Source organism: Schistocerca americana, chromosome 4, assembly GCF_021461395.2.
Source record: "Schistocerca americana isolate TAMUIC-IGC-003095 chromosome 4, iqSchAmer2.1, whole genome shotgun sequence".
NCBI lineage: Eukaryota > Metazoa > Arthropoda > Insecta > Orthoptera > Acrididae > Schistocerca > Schistocerca americana.
Window position 1 is genome coordinate 551871737 of NC_060122.1, and position 23482 is coordinate 551895218.

General features: G+C 44.3%; 1 protein-coding gene across 1 annotated transcript in view; it reads left to right on the forward strand.

The window, feature by feature from the left end:
- LOC124613609 (locomotion-related protein Hikaru genki-like) overlaps positions 1-23482 on the forward strand; it is a gene marked incomplete at its 5' end in the record, with an annotated part of 336916 nt that overhangs the window by 156830 nt on the left and 156604 nt on the right. Inside the window, one exon of the mRNA XM_047142324.1 lies at positions 6076-6210. Within this exon, the coding sequence (XP_046998280.1) occupies positions 6076-6210 (135 nt within the window). The remainder of the gene's footprint in view (positions 1-6075; positions 6211-23482) is intronic.

Consider the following 23482-nt stretch of genomic DNA (forward strand, 5'->3'; position numbering starts at 1 on the left):
GAGCCAAAGCTTCTTTCTCTATCTGGGAATAATTCCGTTGCGCAGACGAGAGCAATTTGGACGCAAAGGCAATAGGGCGATCATGCGAGCCAACTTTGTGCGCAAGCACAGCACCGATCCCGTAATCCGATGCATCTACAATCAACAAAAGGGGTTTCCGGGGATCGAAAGGCGTGAGGCAAGTATTAGAAAGCAACGCCGATTTCAACTGGCGAAAGGCGCGTTCGCATTCTGTCGTCCAGACGAACGGAACACCCTTACGGCGTAAGCGATGAAGCGGAGCTGAAATGGAAGAGGCATTGCGCAGAAAGCGATGATAGTAGGTAATTTTACCCAACACACTCTGCAGCTGCTTCACATTTTGAGGGGAAGGCATATCTTGTATGGCACGGAGGTGCTTTGGACTCGGATGTATGCCTTGGGCATTGATGACATGGCCCAGGTATGGTAAGTCACGACCAAAAAACACACATTTGTCCTTCCTCAAGCGAAGACCATTTTGTCGCAAGACCTGAAATAACGTTCGTAGGTTCGCAAGATGATCTTCTTCTGTCTGTCCGGAGATCACTATATCGTCCAGATAGTTTGCTGCAGTAGGGACCGACGCACAAATACACTCCTGGAAATTGAAATAAGAACACCGTGAATTCATTGTCCCAGGAAGGGGAAACTTTATTGACACATTCCTGGAGTCAGATACATCACATGATCACACTGACAGAACCACAGGCACATAGACACAGGCAACAGAGCATGCACAATGTCGGCACTAGTACAGTGTATATTCACCTTTCGCAGCAATGCAGGCTGCTATTCTCCCATGGAGATGATCGTAGAGATGCTGGATGTAGTCCTGTGGAACGGCTTGCCATGCCATTTCCACCTGGCGCCTCAGTTGGACCAGCGTTCGTGCTGAACGTGCAGACCGCGTGAGATGACGCTTCATCCAGTCCCAAACATGCTCAATGGGGGACAGATCCGGAGATCTTGCTGGCCAGGGTAGTTGACTTACACCTTCTAGAGCACGTTGGGTGGCACGGGATACATGCGGACGTGCATTGTCCTGTTGGAACAGCAAGTTCCCTTGCCGGTCTAGGAATGGTAGAACGATGGGTTCGATGACGGTTTGGATGTACTGTGCAGTATTCAGTGTCCCCTCGACGATCACCAGTGGTGTACGGCCAGTGTAGGAGATCGCTCCCCACACCATGATGCCGGGTGTTGGCCCTGTGTGCCTCGGTCGTATGCAGTCCTGATTGTGGCGCTCACCTGCACGGCGCCAAACACGCATATGACCATCATTGGCACCAAGGCAGAAGCGACTCTCATCGCTGAAGACGACACGTCTCCATTCGTCCCTCCATTCACGGCTGTCGCGACACCACTGGAGGCGGGCTGCACGATGTTGGGGCGTGAGCGGAAGACGGCCTAACGGTGTGCGGGACCGTAGCCCAGCTTCATGGAGACGGTTGCAAATGGTCCTCGCCGATACCCCAGGAGCAACAGTGTCCCTAATTTGCTGGGAAGTAGCGGTGCGGTCCCCTACGGCACTGCGTAGGATCCTACGGTCTTGGCGTGCATCCGTGCGTTGCTGTGGTCCGGTCCCAGGTCGACGGGGACGTGCACCTTCCGCCGACCACTGGCGACAACATCAATGTACTGTGGAGACCTCACGCCCCACGTGTTGAGCAATTCGGCGGTACGTCCACCCGGCCTCCCGCATGCCCACTATACGCCCTCGCTCAAAGTCCGGCCACTGCACATACGGTTCACGTCCACGCTGTCGCGGCATGCTACCAGTGTTAAAGACTGCGATGGAGCTCCGTATGCCACGGCAAACTGGCTGACTCTGACGGCGGCGGTGCACAAATGCTGCGCAGCTAGCGCCATTCGACGGCCAACACCGCGGTTCCTGGTGTGTCCGCTGTGCCGTGCGTGTGATCATTGCTTGTACAGCCCTCTCGCAGTGTCCGGAGCAAGTATGGTGGGTCTGACACACCGGTGTCAATGTGTTCTTTTTTCCATTTCCAGGAGTGTAGTTTGTAAATATTGCTGAAACAATGCAGGGGCAGATGCACACCCGAACGGCAGTCTTTTGAACCTGTACAATCCAAGATGCGTGTTAACCACCAATACGCACTGGGATTCGTCGTCCACCGGTATTTGCAGGTACGCATCGGCTAGGTCCAACTTTGAAAAATATTTTCCCGGGCACAGTTTAGCAAAAAGATCTTCCGGGCGGGGCAAAGGAAAAGTAGCAGTCACTAGTTGTGGATTCACTGTGGCCTTGAAGTCCACGCAAAGTCTCAATTTTCCGGAAGGTTTTGGCAAAATTACTAAGGGTGAGGCCCAGAGAGAAGCTTGCACACGTTCAATTACACCCTGTGATTCTAGATCGTTCAATGTTCTTGCGACCTCATCACGCAATGCGTGGGGAACATTGCGCGCTCTGAAAAATTTTGGTTGCGCATTGACTTTCAGTTCCAAATGTGCTTCATAGTTTTTAGCGCAACCTAAGCCCGGTGCAAAAATGTCCGCAAATTCGTCACACAGACGAGAAACACTGTCTGAAGGCACAGTGTGATTCACTGATAGGACCTGATTTACAATAGACATGTTAAACAACTGAAATAAATCTAAACCAAACAAGTTCACTGCAGTAGAAGAACGAAGAATGTAAAATGACAGAAGTTTTGTTTGTTCTTTATATGTTGCAAGAAGAGTGCACTGTCCTAACACAGGTATATTCTGTCCTGAATAACTATGTAACTTAACATGTGCGGCACGCAACGGAGGTGCGCCCAGTTGTTTGTACGTGTCGTGATTGAGCAATAAAACTGCAGCTCCGGTATCGAGCTGGAATGGTATGACCTTGCCATTAAAGTCCAAATCTACAAAAGTTTATTGTCCTGCTGACGACAAGAGCGACTGTTTTGTGCAATTTGAACAGACACTGGTACAGAATCACTTGCTAATGGACGTGATTTCCGGCGACGTCGACGCACAGTTTTTGTGGGACGAACACAGTCACTGTTAGAGAAAGTGGCACTGGACGGGGTGGAAGTAACGACATGAATGTCCATGGGCGAAGGTCCACGAGCCTGAGTGTCCTTGGTTCGATTCCGGCGCGAAGCAAAGGGCCGGGAATGATTGTGATTGTCTGATCTGAGCTTTTTCTGGCAAACACTTTGAACATGTCCTTTCCTATTGCAGAAAAAGCAAATAGCTTGGCGTGACGGGCAATGTTCACGCGAATGTCTAGTAGCACACCGCGGGCATGATTTCACTGCATTTGTGTGCTGGCGCGGCACACCTGGCTTAGAGCGCGGCGGCAGCTGCGTTGGTGTGCGCGAGGGCAGTTGACCGGGCCGCATAGCGCGAGCGTGCCCGGCGGGCCGGTTAATGTTACACACAGCTGGCGAAGTTTCAAAAGATTCCTGAGCACAGTCAAGTGTGTCTTGTCTATCCAATATGTCTATCACTTGTTGAAGGGAGGGATTTACTAGTTTCAAAATTTGCTCCCGTATGTGAACATCAGAAACGTTCTGTGCAATTGCATCACGCAACATTGTATCTGAATAAGAAAGGCCACAGTCACAGTCAAAGGCACAGTCCCTAGTAAGTCCTTGCAATGTTGCTACCCACTCCCTATTAGTTTGACCGGCCGTACGTTTTGTACGAAAAAACGTATACCGTTTTGCAACCACATTAACTGTTTCTTTGAAATAGGCATCTAAAGCAGACAAAATTTCTTCGTAGGACAGAGTTGCTACGTCGCGTCGGGGAAACAATTTCACTATCACACGGTAGGTGGACACACCGACACAAGAAAGCAAAAACGGCTGCCGCTCATTACCTTGAATTCTGTAGGCGGCTAGATGAAAGCCAAACTGTCGGGACCATTCTGGCCACGATTCCTGCGCTGGATCGTAGTGCCTAAAAGGCGGTGCAACTGCGAGTCGTGGCTGCGGTAGTGGTGAAGCGGCGGCTGCCGCATCGGTTTGAATGGCACGTTGACCCTGGACGAGCTGTCCAAGGGCACCCAATAACGCCTGCGTCTGCTGATTCTGCAAGCGATAAAATTCGGACAGTACATCTGGCGAAGCCATGACACAAGTATATGTAAGCAATCAGAAAGAACACTTCTCTCGTCGCCAATCTGTTGTGGCGTAACAAGCTTGCTACGCCACACTGGGAAGGGAGCCGAAAGAAAGGCACGCGTACACACACGCCGACTGGCGTCAAGTCTGGAACTGGATAACTATTGAATGGTAGCAAGAAAAGTACGTAGCTGCTTTATACTTAACTTTTAATCTTTGTTGGTTTACACGTTCTTCTTGAGACATTTATACTATAACTCTCAAAGTAGGTAAGGCTAATGGCGCCTTGCTAGGTCGTAGCCATGGACTTAGCAGAAGGCTATTCTAACTGTCTCTCGGCAAATGAGAGGAATGCTTCGTCTGTATTGTCGCTAGCAATGTCGTCGTACAACTGGGGCGAGTGCTCGTCCATATCTCGAGACCTGCCTTGTGGTGGCGCTAGGTCTGCGATCACACAGTGGCGACACGCGGGTCCGACATGTACTAAATGGACCGCGGCCGATTTAAGCTACCACCTAGCAAGTGTGGTGTCTGGCGGTGACACCACAACAAATGTTGTTCTTAAAAACTGTTGAATATGAGTCATGTACGTTTTATTATCTATTATATAGCCATGAGCATCAATTTTTTTTAAAACTGGAGTTAGGATAAGGGATGGGTACTAGGCACACAATAACAGCTGTTAATCATTCTCTGTTTACGTGTATGTGAGTTCTTCAGACCTATCAAAATAATTTCCGCTGCCAGTAACTAAATTTGTAACCACTAAACACAATGTAAAGAAAACAAGGGGAGGCATACAGGCCTACACGAAACACACTGTTATTTTAGTATCGATCTGACTACCGTACGCACATCTAGCATTCATATTTATTTGCTCTTCTCCAGAAAAAAGATAAATAAAAAACTATCCCAGTCCCCAGATAAAACCAAGTTTTACAGGAGGTTTTCCCTGGTTGTGAGGCAAATCCTGGGAATCCAAACAATTTTTTCCCATCAGGGAGCCACACTGCTCCAATACCAGTTCTCTGGAATGTTGTTGTTGTTGTGGTCTTAAGTGGAAAAATTTGGTTTGATACAGCTCTCCGTGCTACTCTATCGTCTGCAAGCGTCTTTTACGCCGAGTAACTGCTGCAACCTACTTCCGTCTGCATATGCATACTCTTTTCATATCTTGGTGTCCCTCTACGACTTTAACTCCCCTCCCCCTTCCCAAGCTTCGCTCCACAGCTAAACTGGTGACCCACCGATACCTCAGAACGCGTCCTACCAACCGATCCCTTCTTCTAGTCAAGTTGAGCCACAAATTCCTCTTCTCCCCAATTCTACCCACCTACCCACCTAATCTTCAGTATTACGTAGCTTCTATTCTCTTTTTGTCTAAACTGTGTATTTCCCATTTTCCACTTCCAATACATGGCTATGCTCCACAAAAATACTTTCAGAAAGGGTTTCCTGACATATCTATACTAGATTTTAACAGATATCTCTTCTACAGAAACGCTTTTCTTGTCATTACCAGTCTACACTTTATACTCTCCCTACTTCGACCATCATCCTTTATTTTTCTTCCCAAATACCAAAACTCATTTATTACTTTAAGTGTCTAATTTCCTAACCTCATTCCCTCAGCTCATCTGAGTTAATTCGACCCATTCCATTATCCTCGTTTTGCTTCCGTTGATGTTCATCTTGTGCCCTCCTTTCAAGATATTGCACATTTCGTTCAACTGCTCTTCCTTTACTTTTTTGGAATAAGGCTGCGGAAACTTGACCCCCTACAAAATACCAAGATTACAAATGGACATCCTTTCCCATTAGCGGCAGTTATTCCACGAGCACAAATCACTATCCACCGAGAACATGTTGATGATGCTGGTGTTGTAACGCGAGATGTAGCTTCATTAGCAAGAAGTGATTACTGCTTGTTGTAGTTGCGTAACAGCGCCATGAGGGGTCTGGTACTTGTTGCCAGGTTGGGCGATAGCGGCGGAGGAGCGCGAGTGGAAGTACCGGCTGTCCATCTACTACAGCAAGCCGCAGGACACGGGCGTCTACACGTGCGCCACGCCTCGGGGCATCACCAACAGCATCGCCGTCCACGTCGCAGGTGAGTCGCGGCAGCCCTGCGCCTGCGCGCTCTATCCTGTCCTCGTATTCTTCCTGGCGTGCTATTTTGTTTCCAAGCTACTCGCTCCAATACATTTCCTGGCCGCTCTATGGAGCCTCTAGTCATCCCAATGCCTTTTGTACTTTAATATCCCCTACACATGTTTACTACATCATTAAGAATTTATTAGATATTTTTAATATTCTGTAATTAAATTATCGATATCTTGTTGTATGAAATGTCACGTAAGATACAGTGAAGTTACTTAGCTGATGAGCCTCGTAACTGCTTCTAAGTAAGCGCCAGAAAAAGCGATTGAATGGAAGGGCTGGATCTCAGGTAATTTAAAACAACATTCATTATTAAAAGGAACAACCTATTATTTCACACTCACAATTTATGAGCACTAACAATAACCATTATGGTCTAAAAGTTAAAAATTACAGAAAGTATATACAGCCACGTCGGTTGCAAAAAAATTTGTCAAGTGACCACGGTTTCGATGGCACTAGGGCAATCTCCATCAGAATAAAAAAAAAACATGGAATGCATGTAATCACTAAAAAATGGTTCATATGATTCTGAGCACTATGGGACATCTGAGGTCATCAGCCCCTTGACATAGAACTACTTAAACCGAACAAACCTAAGTACATCACACACATCTATGTCTGAGGCAGGAATCGAACCTGCGACCGTAGCAGCAGCGCGGTTCAGGAATGAAGCACCTAGAACCACTCAGCCACAGCGACCGCCAATGTAATCACACCATGATTTAAAACGTCTGAGGAAAAGTGCTACCATCAAACAGAATTTCACAGGAATAAAATATATGACATTTTGTTTGATGAGAGCACTTTTACTCAGACGTTTTAAACCATGATGTGATTACATGTATTCTATGTAACTCTTTATTTGGATCAAGATTGCCCTAGTGCAATCGAAACTGTGGTCAACTGACAAAATTTTGTGCAACCGAAGTGGCTGTGTATAAGTTTTGCAATTAAATAGCGTACGGTTCCTGGACCACAGCCAATAAAATTTTTAAAGTTTATAAAGTTAAAAAAATTTCCTTTTCCTTTACTGTCCAATTGAACAACAGATGCTGTCAAATTTAGAACAGCTCCAAATTACATCGAACAATACCTGCCAGCATGAAGCCTCAGTAAAATAAATATAAATTGTTAAAGAATCCATGGATAAAAGCAGCCTTTAAGGTTCAAATAAATGAAAGAATCACAGAAACAGTCCTACGATTACGAGTCTTAAAACTAGAAAAACACTTAATCCTTCTTTAATTGTGCCAACAGAGCTGTACAAAAATACTAATCTGCAGAATATGCGCAGGCTAAAATTCTTGAAATGATAACTGACCCTTCCAGTAGATTTTCTGGCTGTACCCAAACATTAAAATGCTGGTCTAAACTGGCCGATAGCACTGAACACCAGCTGTGATTGCAAAACAAAACTCATTTCTGAGACAGGTCAAAGCACAGCAACAGTACAATCCTTATCAAGCCTCTAATAACAAATGTACGTCGAGGAGCACCTCTAGTACAGTAAAAAGACTTAGTTAATGTATAAGAATTATTCAATACTAGATTCGATACGAAATAGAGGATAGAATGGGCAGGTTTCAAGAAAGTCGATTAAAATAAGCAACAAAGATGGAAAGTGATCAGCTTCAAAATTTACTCCCTAACTTTGATCATTAATGTGACAATAGTTCATTAACAACCTTAAAGGCCATATTAAGAGAAAAATATATTCATCAGTCTTGGCCTAAGTACTAGCTGGACCGTCAGTCTGTTAGGAATTATACTTATCAGCAAATAATATGTACAATTGTAGCGTACTTTAAAAATGTGTCGCCTTAGCGTCACAATAAGCGAGTGAGAGCAATTTCATGTAATACATAATTATGCTCCATGTGATGGCTTGCTAATCAAAATTATGTACTCAAAACAAACACTCTAATAATATTAGGGCTACGAACTAGCACTAGGCTTCAGAGGAACTCAAACATCTAAACTGAAATAAACTTCTTTCAAATAGCCAAATGCACATAGAGGCCTGATACTTTTAATATCAAAATTGTTTACAGTTTTCATGCTTACAACCACCCAATACACGGGCGGGCCCAAATAAACACATTTCCAAAGCGTTGAACACCTAACTGGACCGTGCTCCAACACGCAGCGACTCTTAGCGGCGCTCGGAAGAAAACAACTAAAGCTAACGGAAGTTTTAATATCAGAAAAAAAAGGAAAATGGCAGCACACAGTTTACTCTCAATAAGACAGAAAGAGCTTCTTTCTGGTCAAGATGAAGTTTACGCTAGCTCAACAGGCAGCTAAAATAACACCCAAAAGGAAGTGAGCTGCAAATTTTTTATTTTTCCTTTTCTTCCTTTTTAAAAGAAGCTGAAAAGCTACTCTATGAATCACACAATGAACAGCACCACAAGTAAATGCAGAAGCAACTGCAAAACATGGAGTGAGAAGTTGCCCACACATAATCTGCCAACTTCCCATTACGAAACGCTTGCCTCTCCAGTTAGGCAAGAAGTAAATCATTGACCAAGGCAAAGATGGAACCAAACTATGTTTCACAGCATGGTAACGCTGAAGAATGCACAACTGCATGACCATCACGAGCCCCGGCACATCACATTACGACCAAGCAAAAGACAAATCCAACCGCGCAGCCTTACGGAGGAGCACTCTGTCTCTACTTACTTCGTGTCCACTCTCTCCCCCTTCCCCCCGTACTCGTCACAACGCTCTTGCCGCCGAGGCGCGCTACCTATCTGACTCGAACAGCTGAAAACCAAAGAGCGCGACCTTATCGAAAACAGAATTTATACCAGGTGCCACGGCTCAATTGATGGCTTCTCTCAAAACGCGTGTTTTTAACGTAAGAAGTGGAACTATTTTACCTGCAGAAAATAATAAGATATTCCAATACTGCAGCCTATATTTTACCATAAACCTTGTTAGTCACCTTGAAAAGGTCGTTTTCATATATACTGAAGAGCCAAGAAGCAGGTACACCTGCTTAATATCATCTAGAGCCCCTGCGAGCACGCAAAAGTGCCGCAGCATGACATAGCATTGACTCGAATAATGTCTGAAGTAATGCTAGAGGGAACTGATACCATGAATGTTGCAGAGCTCTCCTAAATCCGTAAGAGTACGAGTGGGTGGAGATGTCTTCTGAACAGCACGTTGCAAGGCATTCCAGATACGCTCAATAATGTTCAAGTCTGGGGAATATGGTGGCCAGCGGAAGTGTTTAAAATCAGAAGAGTGTTCCTGGATTCACTCTGTAGCAATTCTGGACGTGTGGGATGTCGCATTGTCCTGCTGGAATTGCCTAAGTCTGTCGGACTGCCCAATGGACATGTATGGATGCAGGTGATCCGACAGGATCCTTACCGACGTGTCACCTGTCGGAGTCGTATCTGGATGTATAGGGGTCCCATATCACTCCAACTGCGCGCGCCGCACACCAGTACAGACCCTCCACCAGCTTGAACAGTTCATGAGGCTGTCTCCATATCAGTACACGTCCATCCGCTCGATACAATCTGAAACGAGACTCGTCCGACCAACCAACATGTTTTCAGTCATCAGCAGTAAAATGTCGGTGTTGACAGGCCCAGTAGAGGCTTCGTCATCAAGGGTACACGAGTAGACCTTCGGCTTCGGAAGCCCATATCGATGATGTTTCGTTGAATAGTTTGCACGCTGACGCTTGTTGATGCACCAGCATTGAAAAATGCAATAATCTGTGGAAGGGTTGCACTTCTGTCACGCCGAACGATTCTCTTCAATTATCGTAGGTCCCGTTATTGAAGGATCTTTTTCAGCCGCAGCGATATCGGAGATTTAATGTATTACCGGATTCGTGAAATTCACGGTACACTCGTGAAATGGTCGTACGAGAAAGTCCCCCCTTGATCGCTACCTCGGAGATGCTGTGTCCCATAGCTTGTGCACCGACTATAACACCACGTTCAAACTCGCATAAATCATGATAACCTGGCATTGCAGCAACAGTAACCGATCTAATAACTGCACCCGGCACTTGATGTCTTACACAGGCGTTGCCGACCGCAGCGCCTTATTCTGCCTGTTTACATATCTCTGTAATCACAATTGTTATAGTGAAGCCTAACGGAGAAACTTTTACACTTTTTTCCTTTTTCTTGGAATTTAATAGCTGTTTCTCTGCAAATGAGCAGTCACTAATAACAATAATACATGAAATTTAGTACTGCACAAGAATTGATTACAAAAACATGGTTTAAATTGCTCTGAGCACTATGGGACTTAACATCTGAGGTCATCAATTCCCTAGAACTTAGGACTACTTAACCCTAACTAACCTAAGGGCATTACATACATCCATGCCCGAGGCAGGATTCGAACCTGTGACCGTAGCAGTCACACGGAGACCTGACTACATTGTTAGAATTAAACCGTGAGGGCAAATCAGATAATGAAACAGAATATTCGAAATTATTAAGCGATTATATTGATAAGAATTTAAACTGAAAATCGCATGTTACAAATCTTATAAAACAGATAGACTCTGTAGCTTTTGACTTATGGAGAAGGAAATGCGAAAACGTCTGTTTAAGTTTAATATCTTCGTTTACTAACGTCATATGGTTTAATGTTCTGGGGTAGCTCGTCCTTAGAAATAAATTGTTTGACTCTCTTTTTTCGTTTTGAGAAGACATAGGGAGAGCTCTGTTTTACTTCCAAAAGAAGTTAAGTTACAATTAAACAAATTTGAAATACAAATGTGTACAAAACAATGACCGATTACAATCATATAAATAGTCAACATATTTCTAAAACTGACCTATTCCACAAGAGAACGAAAGGTGCAGCTTTGATCCTCGGAACAAACATATTAAAGAATAACTAACTCTATTAAAAATGGTGATATGTTGCCAAACTTATTAAAATTGGATTTTAGTACTTGCACACACAACACTAACTAGTATTAATAAAGTATTTAAAAGGCAAACAACAGACACTGTAGCTGTAAAAATGAAGTATGTATGACGGGAATAGTGGATACGTTAAGAGCTCCTATCGGGAATTGATCATTTGCTATATGATTTGTGAAATGGTCACTGCTCAAAACTGGAACTACTAAAACACTAAGAAGCACATGCGCACACACGTATACGGAAGTGCCCCCGCGCGTGCCCACCCACACACCCGCGCAGGCACAAGGCCCCCCCCCCCCCCACCATCCACACACACACACAGACACTCGCCTGTACCAACGGTGTTGTCCGAAAGTGATAATTGTATTCTCACGTGACAAAAATATCTATGTTAATGATCTCTAGGAATGGGTAAGAGATTATTTATTTGTTTTTTATTTCCTTTATTTTGTCTTACGTACTAATTCTTCGTCACGTATCAATATTGAAAGGCTGCATGGACTGCGCAATTGTCATTCCAAGTATATGAAAAAATCTCAGTTTATTTTAGATGCGTTAGTAGTGAACTGGATATTAAATTGTTCCTATTCGTCAGAAATACACTTCACTGCTATCATCTTCATGTGTGATACCTTACCCACATATTGAGATACTGTCTGGTTTTGGGTACCTTCTGCAACATATTCTAGGTCTGCCAAGAAAGTAATGCACCGCATTTTTTTCTTCAACAATTCTTTATTGAACATAATGAGAATTACGGCCATCTATGGCCTTCCTCCAGCGCGAAACACGGTGTGTATGTCCTATCGGCACCAATCCTTCTCCTGGTGGCGGAGACATTGCGTCACTGTGTGAATCACATGTCTGGTTTTGGGTATCTCTTGTAACATATACTAGGTTTTCCCAGAAAGTAATGCACCGCATTTTTTTCTTCAACAATTCTTTATTGAACGTAATGAGAATTACGCCCTTCTATGGCCTTCCTCCAGCGCGAAACAAGGTGTGTATGTCCTATCGGCACCAATCATTCTCCTGGTGGTGGAACCAGAGCGCCACTGTGTGAATCACATGTCTGGTTTTTGGTATCTTTTGTAATATATACTAGGTTAGCCCAGAAAGTAATGCACCGCATTTTTTTCTTCAGCAATTCTTTATTGAACGTAATGAGAATTACGCCCTTCTATGGCCTTCCTCCAGCGCGAAACAAGGTGTGTATGTCCTATCGGCACCAATCATTCTCCTGGTGGCGGAGACATTGCGTCACTGTGTGAATCACATGTCTGGTGTTGGGTATCTCTTGTAACATATACTAGGTTTTCCCAGAAAGTAATGCACCGCATTTTTTTCTTCAACAATTCTTTATTGAACGTAATGAGAATTACGCCCTTCTATGGCCTTCCTCCAGCGCGAAACAAGGTGTGTATGTCCTATCGGCACCAATCATTCTCCTGGTGGTGGAACCAGAGCGCCACTGTGTGAATCACATGTCTGGTTTTTGGTATCTTTTGTAATATATACTAGGTTAGCCCAGAAAGTAATGCACCGCATTTTTTTCTTCAACAATTCTTTATTGAACGTAATGAGAATTACGCCCTTCTATGGAATTCCTCCAGCGCGAAACAAGGTGTATATGTCCTATCGGCACCAATCCTTCTCCTGGTGGCGGAACCAGAGCGCCACTGTGTGAATCACATGTCAGGTTTAGGGTATCTTTTGTAACTTATACTAGGTTTGGCCAGAAAGTAATGCACCGCATTTTTTTGTTCAACAATTCTTTATTGAACGTAATGAGAATTACGCCCTTCTATGGCCTTCCTCCAGCGAGAAACAAGGTGTGTATGTCCTATCGGCACCAATCCTTCTCCTGGTGGTGGAGCCAGTGCGTCACTGTGTGAATCACATGTCTGGTTTTGCGTATCTTTTGTTACATATACTAGGTTTGCCCAGAAAGTAATGCACCGCATTTTTCTCTTCAACAATTCTTTATTGAACGTATTGAGAATTACGCCCTTCTAGGGCCTTCCTCCAGCGCGAAACAAGGTGTGTATGTCCTATCGGCACCAATCATTCTCCTGGTGGCAGAGCCAGTGCGTCACTGTGTGAATCACATGTCTGGTTTTTGGTATCTTTCGTAACATATACTAGGTTTGCCCAGATAGTAATGCACCGCATTTTTTTCTTCAACAATTCTTTATTGAACGTAATGAGAATTACGCCCTTCTATGGCCTTCCTCCAGCGAGAAACAAGGTGTGTATGTCCTATCGGCACCAATCCTTCTCCTGGTGGTGGAGCCAGTGCGTCACTGTGTGAATCACATGTCTGGTTTTGCGTATCTTTTGTTACATATACTAGGTTTGCCCAGAAAGTAAGGCACCGCATTTTTTTCTTCAACAATTCTTTATTGAACGTATTGAGAATTACGCCCTTCTAGGGCCTTCCTCCAGCGCGAAACAAGGTGTGTATGTCCTATCGGCACCAATCCTTCTCCTGGTGGTGGAGACAGTGCATCACTGTGTGAATCACATCTATGGTTTTGGGTATCTTTTGGAACATATACTAGGTTTGCCCAGAAAGTAATGCACCGAATTTTTTTCTTCAACAATTCTTTATTGAACGTATTGAGAATTACGCCCTTCTAGGGCCTTCCTCCAGCGCGAAACAAGGTGTGTATGTCCTATCGGCACCAATCATTCTCCTGGTGGCAGAGCCAGTGCGTCACTGTGTGAATCACATGTCTGGTTTTTGGTATCTTTTGTAACATATACTAGGTTTGCCCAGAAAGTAATGCACAGCATTTTTTTCTTCAACAATTCTTAATTGAACGTAATGAGAATTACGCCCTTCTATGGCCTTCCTCCAGCGCGAAACAAGGTGTGTATGTCCTATCGCCACCAATCCTACTCCTGGTGGCGGAACCAGTAAGTCACTGTGTGAATCACATGTCTGGTTTTGGGTATCTTTTGTAACATATACTAGGTTTGCCCAGAAAGTACTGCACCGCTCTTTTTTCTTCAACAATTCTTAATTGAACGTAATGAGAATTACGCCCTTCTATGGCCTTCCTCCAGCGCGAAACAAGGTGTGTATGTCCTATAGGCACCAATCCTTCTTCTGGTGGCGGAGCCATTGCGTCACTGTGTGAATCACATGTCTGGTTTTGCGTATCTTTTGTTACATATACTAGGTTTGCCCAGAAAGTAATGCACCGCATTTTTTTCTTCAACAATTCTTTATTGAACGTATTGAGAATTACGCCCTTCTAGGGCTTTCCTCCAGCGCGAAACAAGGTGTGTATGTCCTATCGGCACCAATCATTCTCCTGGTGGCAGAGCCAGTGCGTCACTGTGTGAATCACATGTCTGGTTTTTGGTATCTTTTGTAATATATACTAGATTAGCCCAGAAAGTAATGCACCGCATTTTTTTCTTCAACAATTCTTTATTGAACGTAATGAGAATTACGCCCTTCTATGGCCTTCCTCCAGCGCGAAACAAGGTGTGTATGTCCTATCGGCACCAATCCTTCTCCTGGTGGCGGAACCAGAGCGCCACTGTGTGAATCACATGTCAGGTTTAGGGTATCTTTTGTAACTTATACTAGGTTTGGCCAGAAAGTAATGCACCGCATTTTTTTGTTCAACAATTCTTTATTGAACGTAATGAGAATTACGCCCTTCTATGGCCTTCCTCCAGCGAGAAACAAGGTGTGTATGTCCTATCGGCACCAATCCTTCTCCTGGTGGTGGAGGCAGTGCGTCACTGTGTGAATCACATGTCTGGTTTTGCGTATCTTTTGTTACATATACTAGGTTTGCCCAGAAAATAATGCACCGCATTTTTTTCTTCAACAATTCTTTATTGAACGTATTGAGAATTACGCCCTTCTAGGGCCTTCCTCCAGCGCGAAACAAGGTGTGTATGTCCTATCGGCACCAATCCTTCTCCTGGTGGTGGAGACAGTGCATCACTGTGTGAATCACATGTATGGTTTTGGGTATCTTTTGGAACATACACTAGGTTTGCCCAGAAAGTAATGCACCGCATTTTTTTCTTCAACAATTCTTTATTGAACGTATTGAGAATTACGCCCTTCTAGGGCCTTCCTCCAGCGCGAAACAAGGTGTGTATGTCCTATCGGCACCAATCATTCTCCTGGTGGCAGAGCCAGTGCGTCACTGTGTGAATCACAAGTCTGGTTTTTGGTATCTCTCGTAACATATACTAGGTTTGCCCAGATAGTAATGCACCGCATTTTTTTCTTCAACAATTCTTTATTGAACGTAATGAGAATTACGCCCTTCTATGGCCTTCCTCCAGCGAGAAACAAGGTGTGTATGTCCTATCGGCACCAATCCTTCTCCTGGTGGCGGAGCCAGTGCGTCACTGTGTGAATCACATGTCTGGTTTTGCGTATCTTTTGTTACATATACTAGGTTTGCCCAGAAAGTAAGGCACCGCATTTTTTTCTTCAACAATTCTTTATTGAACGTATTGAGAATTACGCCCTTCTAGGGCCTTCCTCCAGCGCGAAACAAGGTGTGTATGTCCTATCGGCACCAATCCTTCTCCTGGTGGTGGAGACAGTGCATCACTGTGTGAATCACATGTATGGTTTTGGGTATCTTTTGGAACATATACTAGGTTTGCCCAGAAAGTAATGCACCGCATTTTTTTCTTCCACAATTCTTTATTGAACGTATTGAGAATTACGCCCTTCTAGGGCCTTCCTCCAGCGCGAAACAAGGTGTGTATGTCCTATCGGCACCAATCATTCTCCTGGTGGCAGAGCCAGTGCGTCACTGTGTGAATCACATGTCTGGTTTTTGGTATCTTTTGTAATATATACTAGGTTAGCCCAGAAAGTAATGCACCGCATTTTTTTCTTCAACAATTCTTTATTGAACGTAATGAGAATTACGCCCTTCTATGGCCTTCCTCCAGCGCGAAACAAGGTGTGTATGTCCTATCGGCACCAATCCTTCTCCTGGTGGCGGAACCAGTGGGTCACTGTGTGAATCACATGTCAGGTTTAGGGTATCTTTTGTAACTTATACTAGGTTTGGCCAGAAAGTAATGCACCGCATTTTTTTGTTCAACAATTCTTTATTGAACGTAATGAGAATTACGCCCTTCTATGGCCTTCCTCCAGCGAGAAACAAGGTGTGTATGTCCTATCGGCACCAATCCTTCTCCTGGTGGTGGAGCCAGTGCGCCACTGTGTGAATCACATGTCTGGTTTTGCGTATCTTTTGTTACATATACTAGGTTTGCCCAGAAAGTAATGCACCGCATTTTTTTCTTCAACAATTCTTTATTGAACGTATTGAGAATTACGCCCTTCTAGGGCCTTCCTCCAGCGCGAAACAAGGTGTGTATGTCCTATCGGCACCAATCCTTCTCCTGGTGGTGGAGGCAGTGCATCACTGTGTGAATCACATGTATGGTCTTGGGTATCTTTTGGAACATATACTAGGTTTGCCCAGAAAGTAATGCACCGCATTTTTTTTCTTCAACAATTCTTTATTGAACGTATTGAGAATTACGCCCTTCTAGGGCCTTCCTCCAGCGCGAAACAAGGTGTGTATGTCCTATCGGCACCAATCATTCTCCTGGTGGCAGAGCCAGTGCGTCACTGTGTGAATCACATGTCTGGTTTTTGGTATCTTTCGTAACATATACTAGGTTTGCCCAGATAGTAATGCACCGCATTTTTTTCTTCAACAATTCTTTATTGAACGTAATGAGAATTACGCCCTTCTATGGCCTTCCTCCAGCGAGAAACAAGGTGTGTATGTCCTATCGGCACCAATCCTTCTCCTGGTGGTGAAGCCAGTGCGTCACTGTGTGAATCACATGTCTGGTTTTGCGTATCTTTTGTTACATATACTAGGTTTGCCCAGAAAGTAAGGCACCGCATTTTTTTCTTCAACAATTCTTTATTGAGCGTATTGAGAATTACGCCCTTCTAGGGCCTTCCTCCAGCGCGAAACAAGGTGTGTATGTCCTATCGGCACCAATCCTTCACCTGGTGGTGGAGACAGTGCATCACTGTGTGAATCCATTTGTATGGTTTTGGGTATCTTTTGGAACATATACTAGGTTTGCCCAGAAAGTAATGCACCGCATTTTTTTCTTCAACAATTCTTTATTGAACGTATTGAGAATTACGCCCTTCTAGGGCCTTCCTCCAGCGCGAAACAAGGTGTGTATGTCCTATCGGCACCAATCATTCTCCTGGTGGCAGAGCCAGTGCGTCACTGTGTGAATCACATGTCTGGTTTTTGGTATCTTTTGTAATATATACTAGGTTAGCCCAGAAAGTAATGCACCGCATTTTTTTCTTCAACAATTCTTTATTGAACGTAATGAGAATTACGCCCTTCTATGGCCTTCCTCCAGCGCGAAACAAGGTGTGTATGTCCTATCGGCACCAATCCTTCTCCTGGTGGCGGAACCAGAGCGCCACTGTGTGAATCACATGTCAGGTTTAGGGTATCTTTTGTAACTTATACTAGGTTTGGCCAGAAAGTAATGCACCGCATTTTTTTGTTCAACAATTCTTTATTGAACGTAATGAGAATTACGCCCTTCTATGGCCTTCCTCCAGCGAGAAACAAGGTGTGTATGTCCTATCGGCACCAATCCTTCTCCTGGTGGTGGAGCCAGTGCGTCACTGTGTGAATCATATGTCTGGTTTTGCGTATCTTTTGTTACATATACTAGGTTTGCCCAGAAAGTAATGCACCGCATTTTTTTCTTCAACAATTCTTTATTGAACGTATTGAGAATTACGCCCTTCTAGGGCCTTCCTCCAGCGCGAAACAAGGTGTGTATGTCCCATCGGCACCAATCCTTCTCCTGGTGGTGGAGACAGTGCATCACTGTGTGAATCACATGTATGGTTTTGGGTATCTTTTGGAACATATACTAGGTTTGCCCAGAAAGTAATGCACCGCATTTTTTTCTTCAACAACTCTTTATTGAACGTATTGAGAATTACGCCCTTCTAGGGCCTTCCTCCAGCGCGAAACAAGGTGTGTATGTCCTATCGGCACCAATCATTCTCCTGGTGGTGGAGCCAGTGCGTCACTGTGTGAATCACATGTCTGGTTTTTGGTATCTTTCGTAACATATACTAGGTTTGCCCAGATAGTAATGCACCGCATTTTTTTCTTCAACAATTCTTTATTGAACGTAATGAGAATTACGCCCTTCTATGGCCTTCCTCCAGCGAGAAACAAGGTGTGTATGTCCTATCGGCACCAATCCTTCTCCTGGTGGTGGAGCCAGTGCGTCACTGTGTGAATCACATGTCTGGTTTTGCGTATCTTTTGTTACATATACTAGGTTTGCCCAGAAAGTAAGGCACCGCATTTTTTTCTTCAACAATTCTTTATTGAACGTATTGAGAATTACGCCCTTCTAGGGAATTCCTCCAGCGCGAAACAAGGTGTGTATGTCCTATCGGCACCAATCCTTCTCCTGGTGGTGGAGACAGTGCATCACTGTGTGAATCACATCTATGGTTTTGGGTATCTTTTCGAACATATACTAGGTTTGCCCAGAAAGTAATGCACCGAATTTTTTTCTTCAACAATTCTTTATTGAACGTATTGAGAATTACGCCCTTCTAGGGCCTTCCTCCAGCGCGAAACAAGGTGTGTATGTCCTATCGGCACCAATCATTCTCCTGGTGGCAGAGCCAGTGCGTCACTGTGTGAATCACATGTCTGGTTTTTGGTATCTTTTGTAACATATACTAGGTTTGCCCAGAAAGTAATGCACAGCATTTTTTTCTTCAACAATTCTTAATTGAACGTAATGAGAATTACGCCCTTCTATGGCCTTCCTCCAGCGCGAAACAAGGTGTGTATGTCCTATCGCCACCAATCCTACTCCTGGTGGCGGAACCAGTAAGTCACTGTGTGAATCACATGTCTGGTTTTGGGTATCTTTTGTAACATATACTAGGTTTGCCCAGAAAGTACTGCACCGCTCTTTTTTCTTCAACAATTCTTAATTGAACGTAATGAGAATTACGCCCTTCTATGGCCTTCCTCCAGCGCGAAACAAGGTGTGTATGTCCTATAGGCACCAATCCTTCTTCTGGTGGCGGAGCCATTGCGTCACTGTGTGAATCACATGTCTGGTTTTGCGTATCTTTTGTTACATATACTAGGTTTGCCCAGAAAGTAATGCACCGCATTTTTTTCTTCAACAATTCTTTATTGAACGTATTGAGAATTACGCCCTTCTAGGGCTTTCCTCCAGCGCGAAACAAGGTGTGTATGTCCTATCGGCACCAATCATTCTCCTGGTGGCAGAGCCAGTGCGTCACTGTGTGAATCACATGTCTGGTTTTTGGTATCTTTTGTAATATATACTAGATTAGCCCAGAAAGTAATGCACCGCATTTTTTTCTTCAACAATTCTTTATTGAACGTAATGAGAATTACGCCCTTCTATGGCCTTCCTCCAGCGCGAAACAAGGTGTGTATGTCCTATCGGCACCAATCCTTCTCCTGGTGGCGGAACCAGAGCGCCACTGTGTGAATCACATGTCAGGTTTAGGGTATCTTTTGTAACTTATACTAGGTTTGGCCAGAAAGTAATGCACCGCATTTTTTTGTTCAACAATTCTTTATTGAACGTAATGAGAATTACGCCCTTCTATGGCCTTCCTCCAGCGAGAAACAAGGTGTGTATGTCCTATCGGCACCAATCCTTCTCCTGGTGGTGGAGGCAGTGCGTCACTGTGTGAATCACATGTCTGGTTTTGCGTATCTTTTGTTACATATACTAGGTTTGCCCAGAAAATAATGCACCGCATTTTTTTCTTCAACAATTCTTTATTGAACGTATTGAGAATTACGCCCTTCTAGGGCCTTCCTCCAGCGCGAAACAAGGTGTGTATGTCCTATCGGCACCAATCCTTCTCCTGGTGGTGGAGACAGTGCATCACTGTGTGAATCACATGTATGGTTTTGGGTATCTTTTGGAACATATACTAGGTTTGCCCAGAAAGTAATGCACCGCATTTTTTTCTTCAACAATTCTTTATTGAACGTATTGAGAATTACGCCCTTCTAGGGCCTTCCTCCAGCGCGAAACAAGGTGTGTATGTCCTATCGGCACCAATCATTCTCCTGGTGGCAGAGCCAGTGCGTCACTGTGTGAATCACAAGTCTGGTTTTTGGTATCTCTCGTAACATATACTAGGTTTGCCCAGATAGTAATGCACCGCATTTTTTTCTTCAACAATTCTTTATTGAACGTAATGAGAATTACGCCCTTCTATGGCCTTCCTCCAGCGAGAAACAAGGTGTGTATGTCCTATCGGCACCAATCCTTCTCCTGGTGGCGGAGCCAGTGCGTCACTGTGTGAATCACATGTCTGGTTTTGCGTATCTTTTGTTACATATACTAGGTTTGCCCAGAAAGTAAGGCACCGCATTTTTTTCTTCAACAATTCTTTATTGAACGTATTGAGAATTACGCCCTTCTAGGGCCTTCCTCCAGCGCGAAACAAGGTGTGTATGTCCTATCGGCACCAATCCTTCTCCTGGTGGTGGAGACAGTGCATCACTGTGTGAATCACATGTATGGTTTTGGGTATCTTTTGGAACATATACTAGGTTTGCCCAGAAAGTAATGCACCGCATTTTTTTCTTCCACAATTCTTTATTGAACGTATTGAGAATTACGCCCTTCTAGGGCCTTCCTCCAGCGCGAAACAAGGTGTGTATGTCCTATCGGCACCAATCATTCTCCTGGTGGCAGAGCCAGTGCGTCACTGTGTGAATCACATGTCTGGTTTTTGGTATCTTTTGTAATATATACTAGGTTAGCCCAGAAAGTAATGCACCGCATTTTTTTCTTCAACAATTCTTTATTGAACGTAATGAGAATTACGCCCTTCTATGGCCTTCCTCCAGCGCGAAACAAGGTGTGTATGTCCTATCGGCACCAATCCTTCTCCTGGTGGCGGAACCAGTGGGTCACTGTGTGAATCACATGTCAGGTTTAGGGTATCTTTTGTAACTTATACTAGGTTTGGCCAGAAAGTAATGCACCGCATTTTTTTGTTCAACAATTCTTTATTGAACGTAATGAGAATTACGCCCTTCTATGGCCTTCCTCCAGCGAGAAACAAGGTGTGTATGTCCTATCGGCACCAATCCTTCTCCTGGTGGTGGAGCCAGTGCGCCACTGTGTGAATCACATGTCTGGTTTTGCGTATCTTTTGTTACATATACTAGGTTTGCCCAGAAAGTAATGCACCGCATTTTTTTCTTCAACAATTCTTTATTGAACGTATTGAGAATTACGCCCTTCTAGGGCCTTCCTCCAGCGCGAAACAAGGTGTGTATGTCCTATCGGCACCAATCCTTCTCCTGGTGGTGGAGACAGTGCATCACTGTGTGAATCACATGTATGGTCTTGGGTATCTTTTGGAACATATACTAGGTTTGCCCAGAAAGTAATGCACCGCATTTTTTTTCTTCAACAATTCTTTATTGAACGTATTGAGAATTACGCCCTTCTAGGGCCTTCCTCCAGCGCGAAACAAGGTGTGTATGTCCTATCGGCACCAATCATTCTCCTGGTGGCAGAGCCAGTGCGTCACTGTGTGAATCACATGTCTGGTTTTTGGTATCTTTCGTAACATATACTAGGTTTGCCCAGATAGTAATGCACCGCATTTTTTTCTTCAACAATTCTTTATTGAACGTAATGAGAATTACGCCCTTCTATGGCCTTCCTCCAGCGAGAAACAAGGTGTGTATGTCCTATCGGCACCAATCCTTCTCCTGGTGGTGAAGCCAGTGCGTCACTGTGTGAATCACATGTCTGGTTTTGCGTATCTTTTGTTACATATACTAGGTTTGCCCAGAAAGTAAGGCACCGCATTTTTTTCTTCAACAATTCTTTATTGAACGTATTGAGAATTACGCCCTTCTAGGGCCTTCCTCCAGCGCGAAACAAGGTGTGTATGTCCTATCGGCACCAATCCTTCACCTGGTGGTGGAGACAGTGCATCACTGTGTGAATCCATTTGTATGGTTTTGGGTATCTTTTGGAACATATACTAGGTTTGCCCAGAAAGTAATGCACCGCATTTTTTTCTTCAACAATTCTTTATTGAACGTATTGAGAATTACGCCCTTCTAGGGCCTTCCTCCAGCGCGAAACAAGGTGTGTATGTCCTATCGGCACCAATCATTCTCCTGGTGGCAGAGCCAGTGCGTCACTGTGTGAATCACATGTCTGGTTTTTGGTATCTTTTGTAATATATACTAGGTTAGCCCAGAAAGTAATGCACCGCATTTTTTTCTTCAACAATTCTTTATTGAACGTAATGAGAATTACGCCCTTCTATGGCCTTCCTCCAGCGCGAAACAAGGTGTGTATGTCCTATCGGCACCAATCCTTCTCCTGGTGGCGGAACCAGAGCGCCACTGTGTGAATCACATGTCAGGTTTAGGGTATCTTTTGTAACTTATACTAGGTTTGGCCAGAAAGTAATGCACCGCATTTTTTTGTTCAACAATTCTTTATTGAACGTAATGAGAATTACGCCCTTCTATGGCCTTCCTCCAGCGAGAAACAAGGTGTGTATGTCCTATCGGCACCAATCCTTCTCCTGGTGGTGGAGCCAGTGCGTCACTGTGTGAATCATATGTCTGGTTTTGCGTATCTTTTGTTACATATACTAGGTTTGCCCAGAAAGTAATGCACCGCATTTTTTTCTTCAACAATTCTTTATTGAACGTATTGAGAATTACGCCCTTCTAGGGCCTTCCTCCAGCGCGAAACAAGGTGTGTATGTCCCATCGGCACCAATCCTTCTCCTGGTGGTGGAGACAGTGCATCACTGTGTGAATCACATGTATGGTTTTGGGTATCTTTTGGAACATATACTAGGTTTGCCCAGAAAGTAATGCACCGCATTTTTTTCTTCAACAACTCTTTATTGAACGTATTGAGAATTACGCCCTTCTAGGGCCTTCCTCCAGCGCGAAACAAGGTGTGTATGTCCTATCGGCACCAATCATTCTCCTGGTGGCAGAGCCAGTGCGTCACTGTGTGAATCACATGTCTGGTTTTTGGTATCTTTCGTAACATATACTAGGTTTGCCCAGATAGTAATGCACCGCATTTTTTTCTTCAACAATTCTTTATTGAACGTAATGAGAATTACGCCCTTCTATGGCCTTCCTCCAGCGAGAATCAAGGTGTGTATGTCCTATCGGCACCAATCCTTCTCCTGGTGGTGGAGCCAGTGCGTCACTGTGTGAATCACAT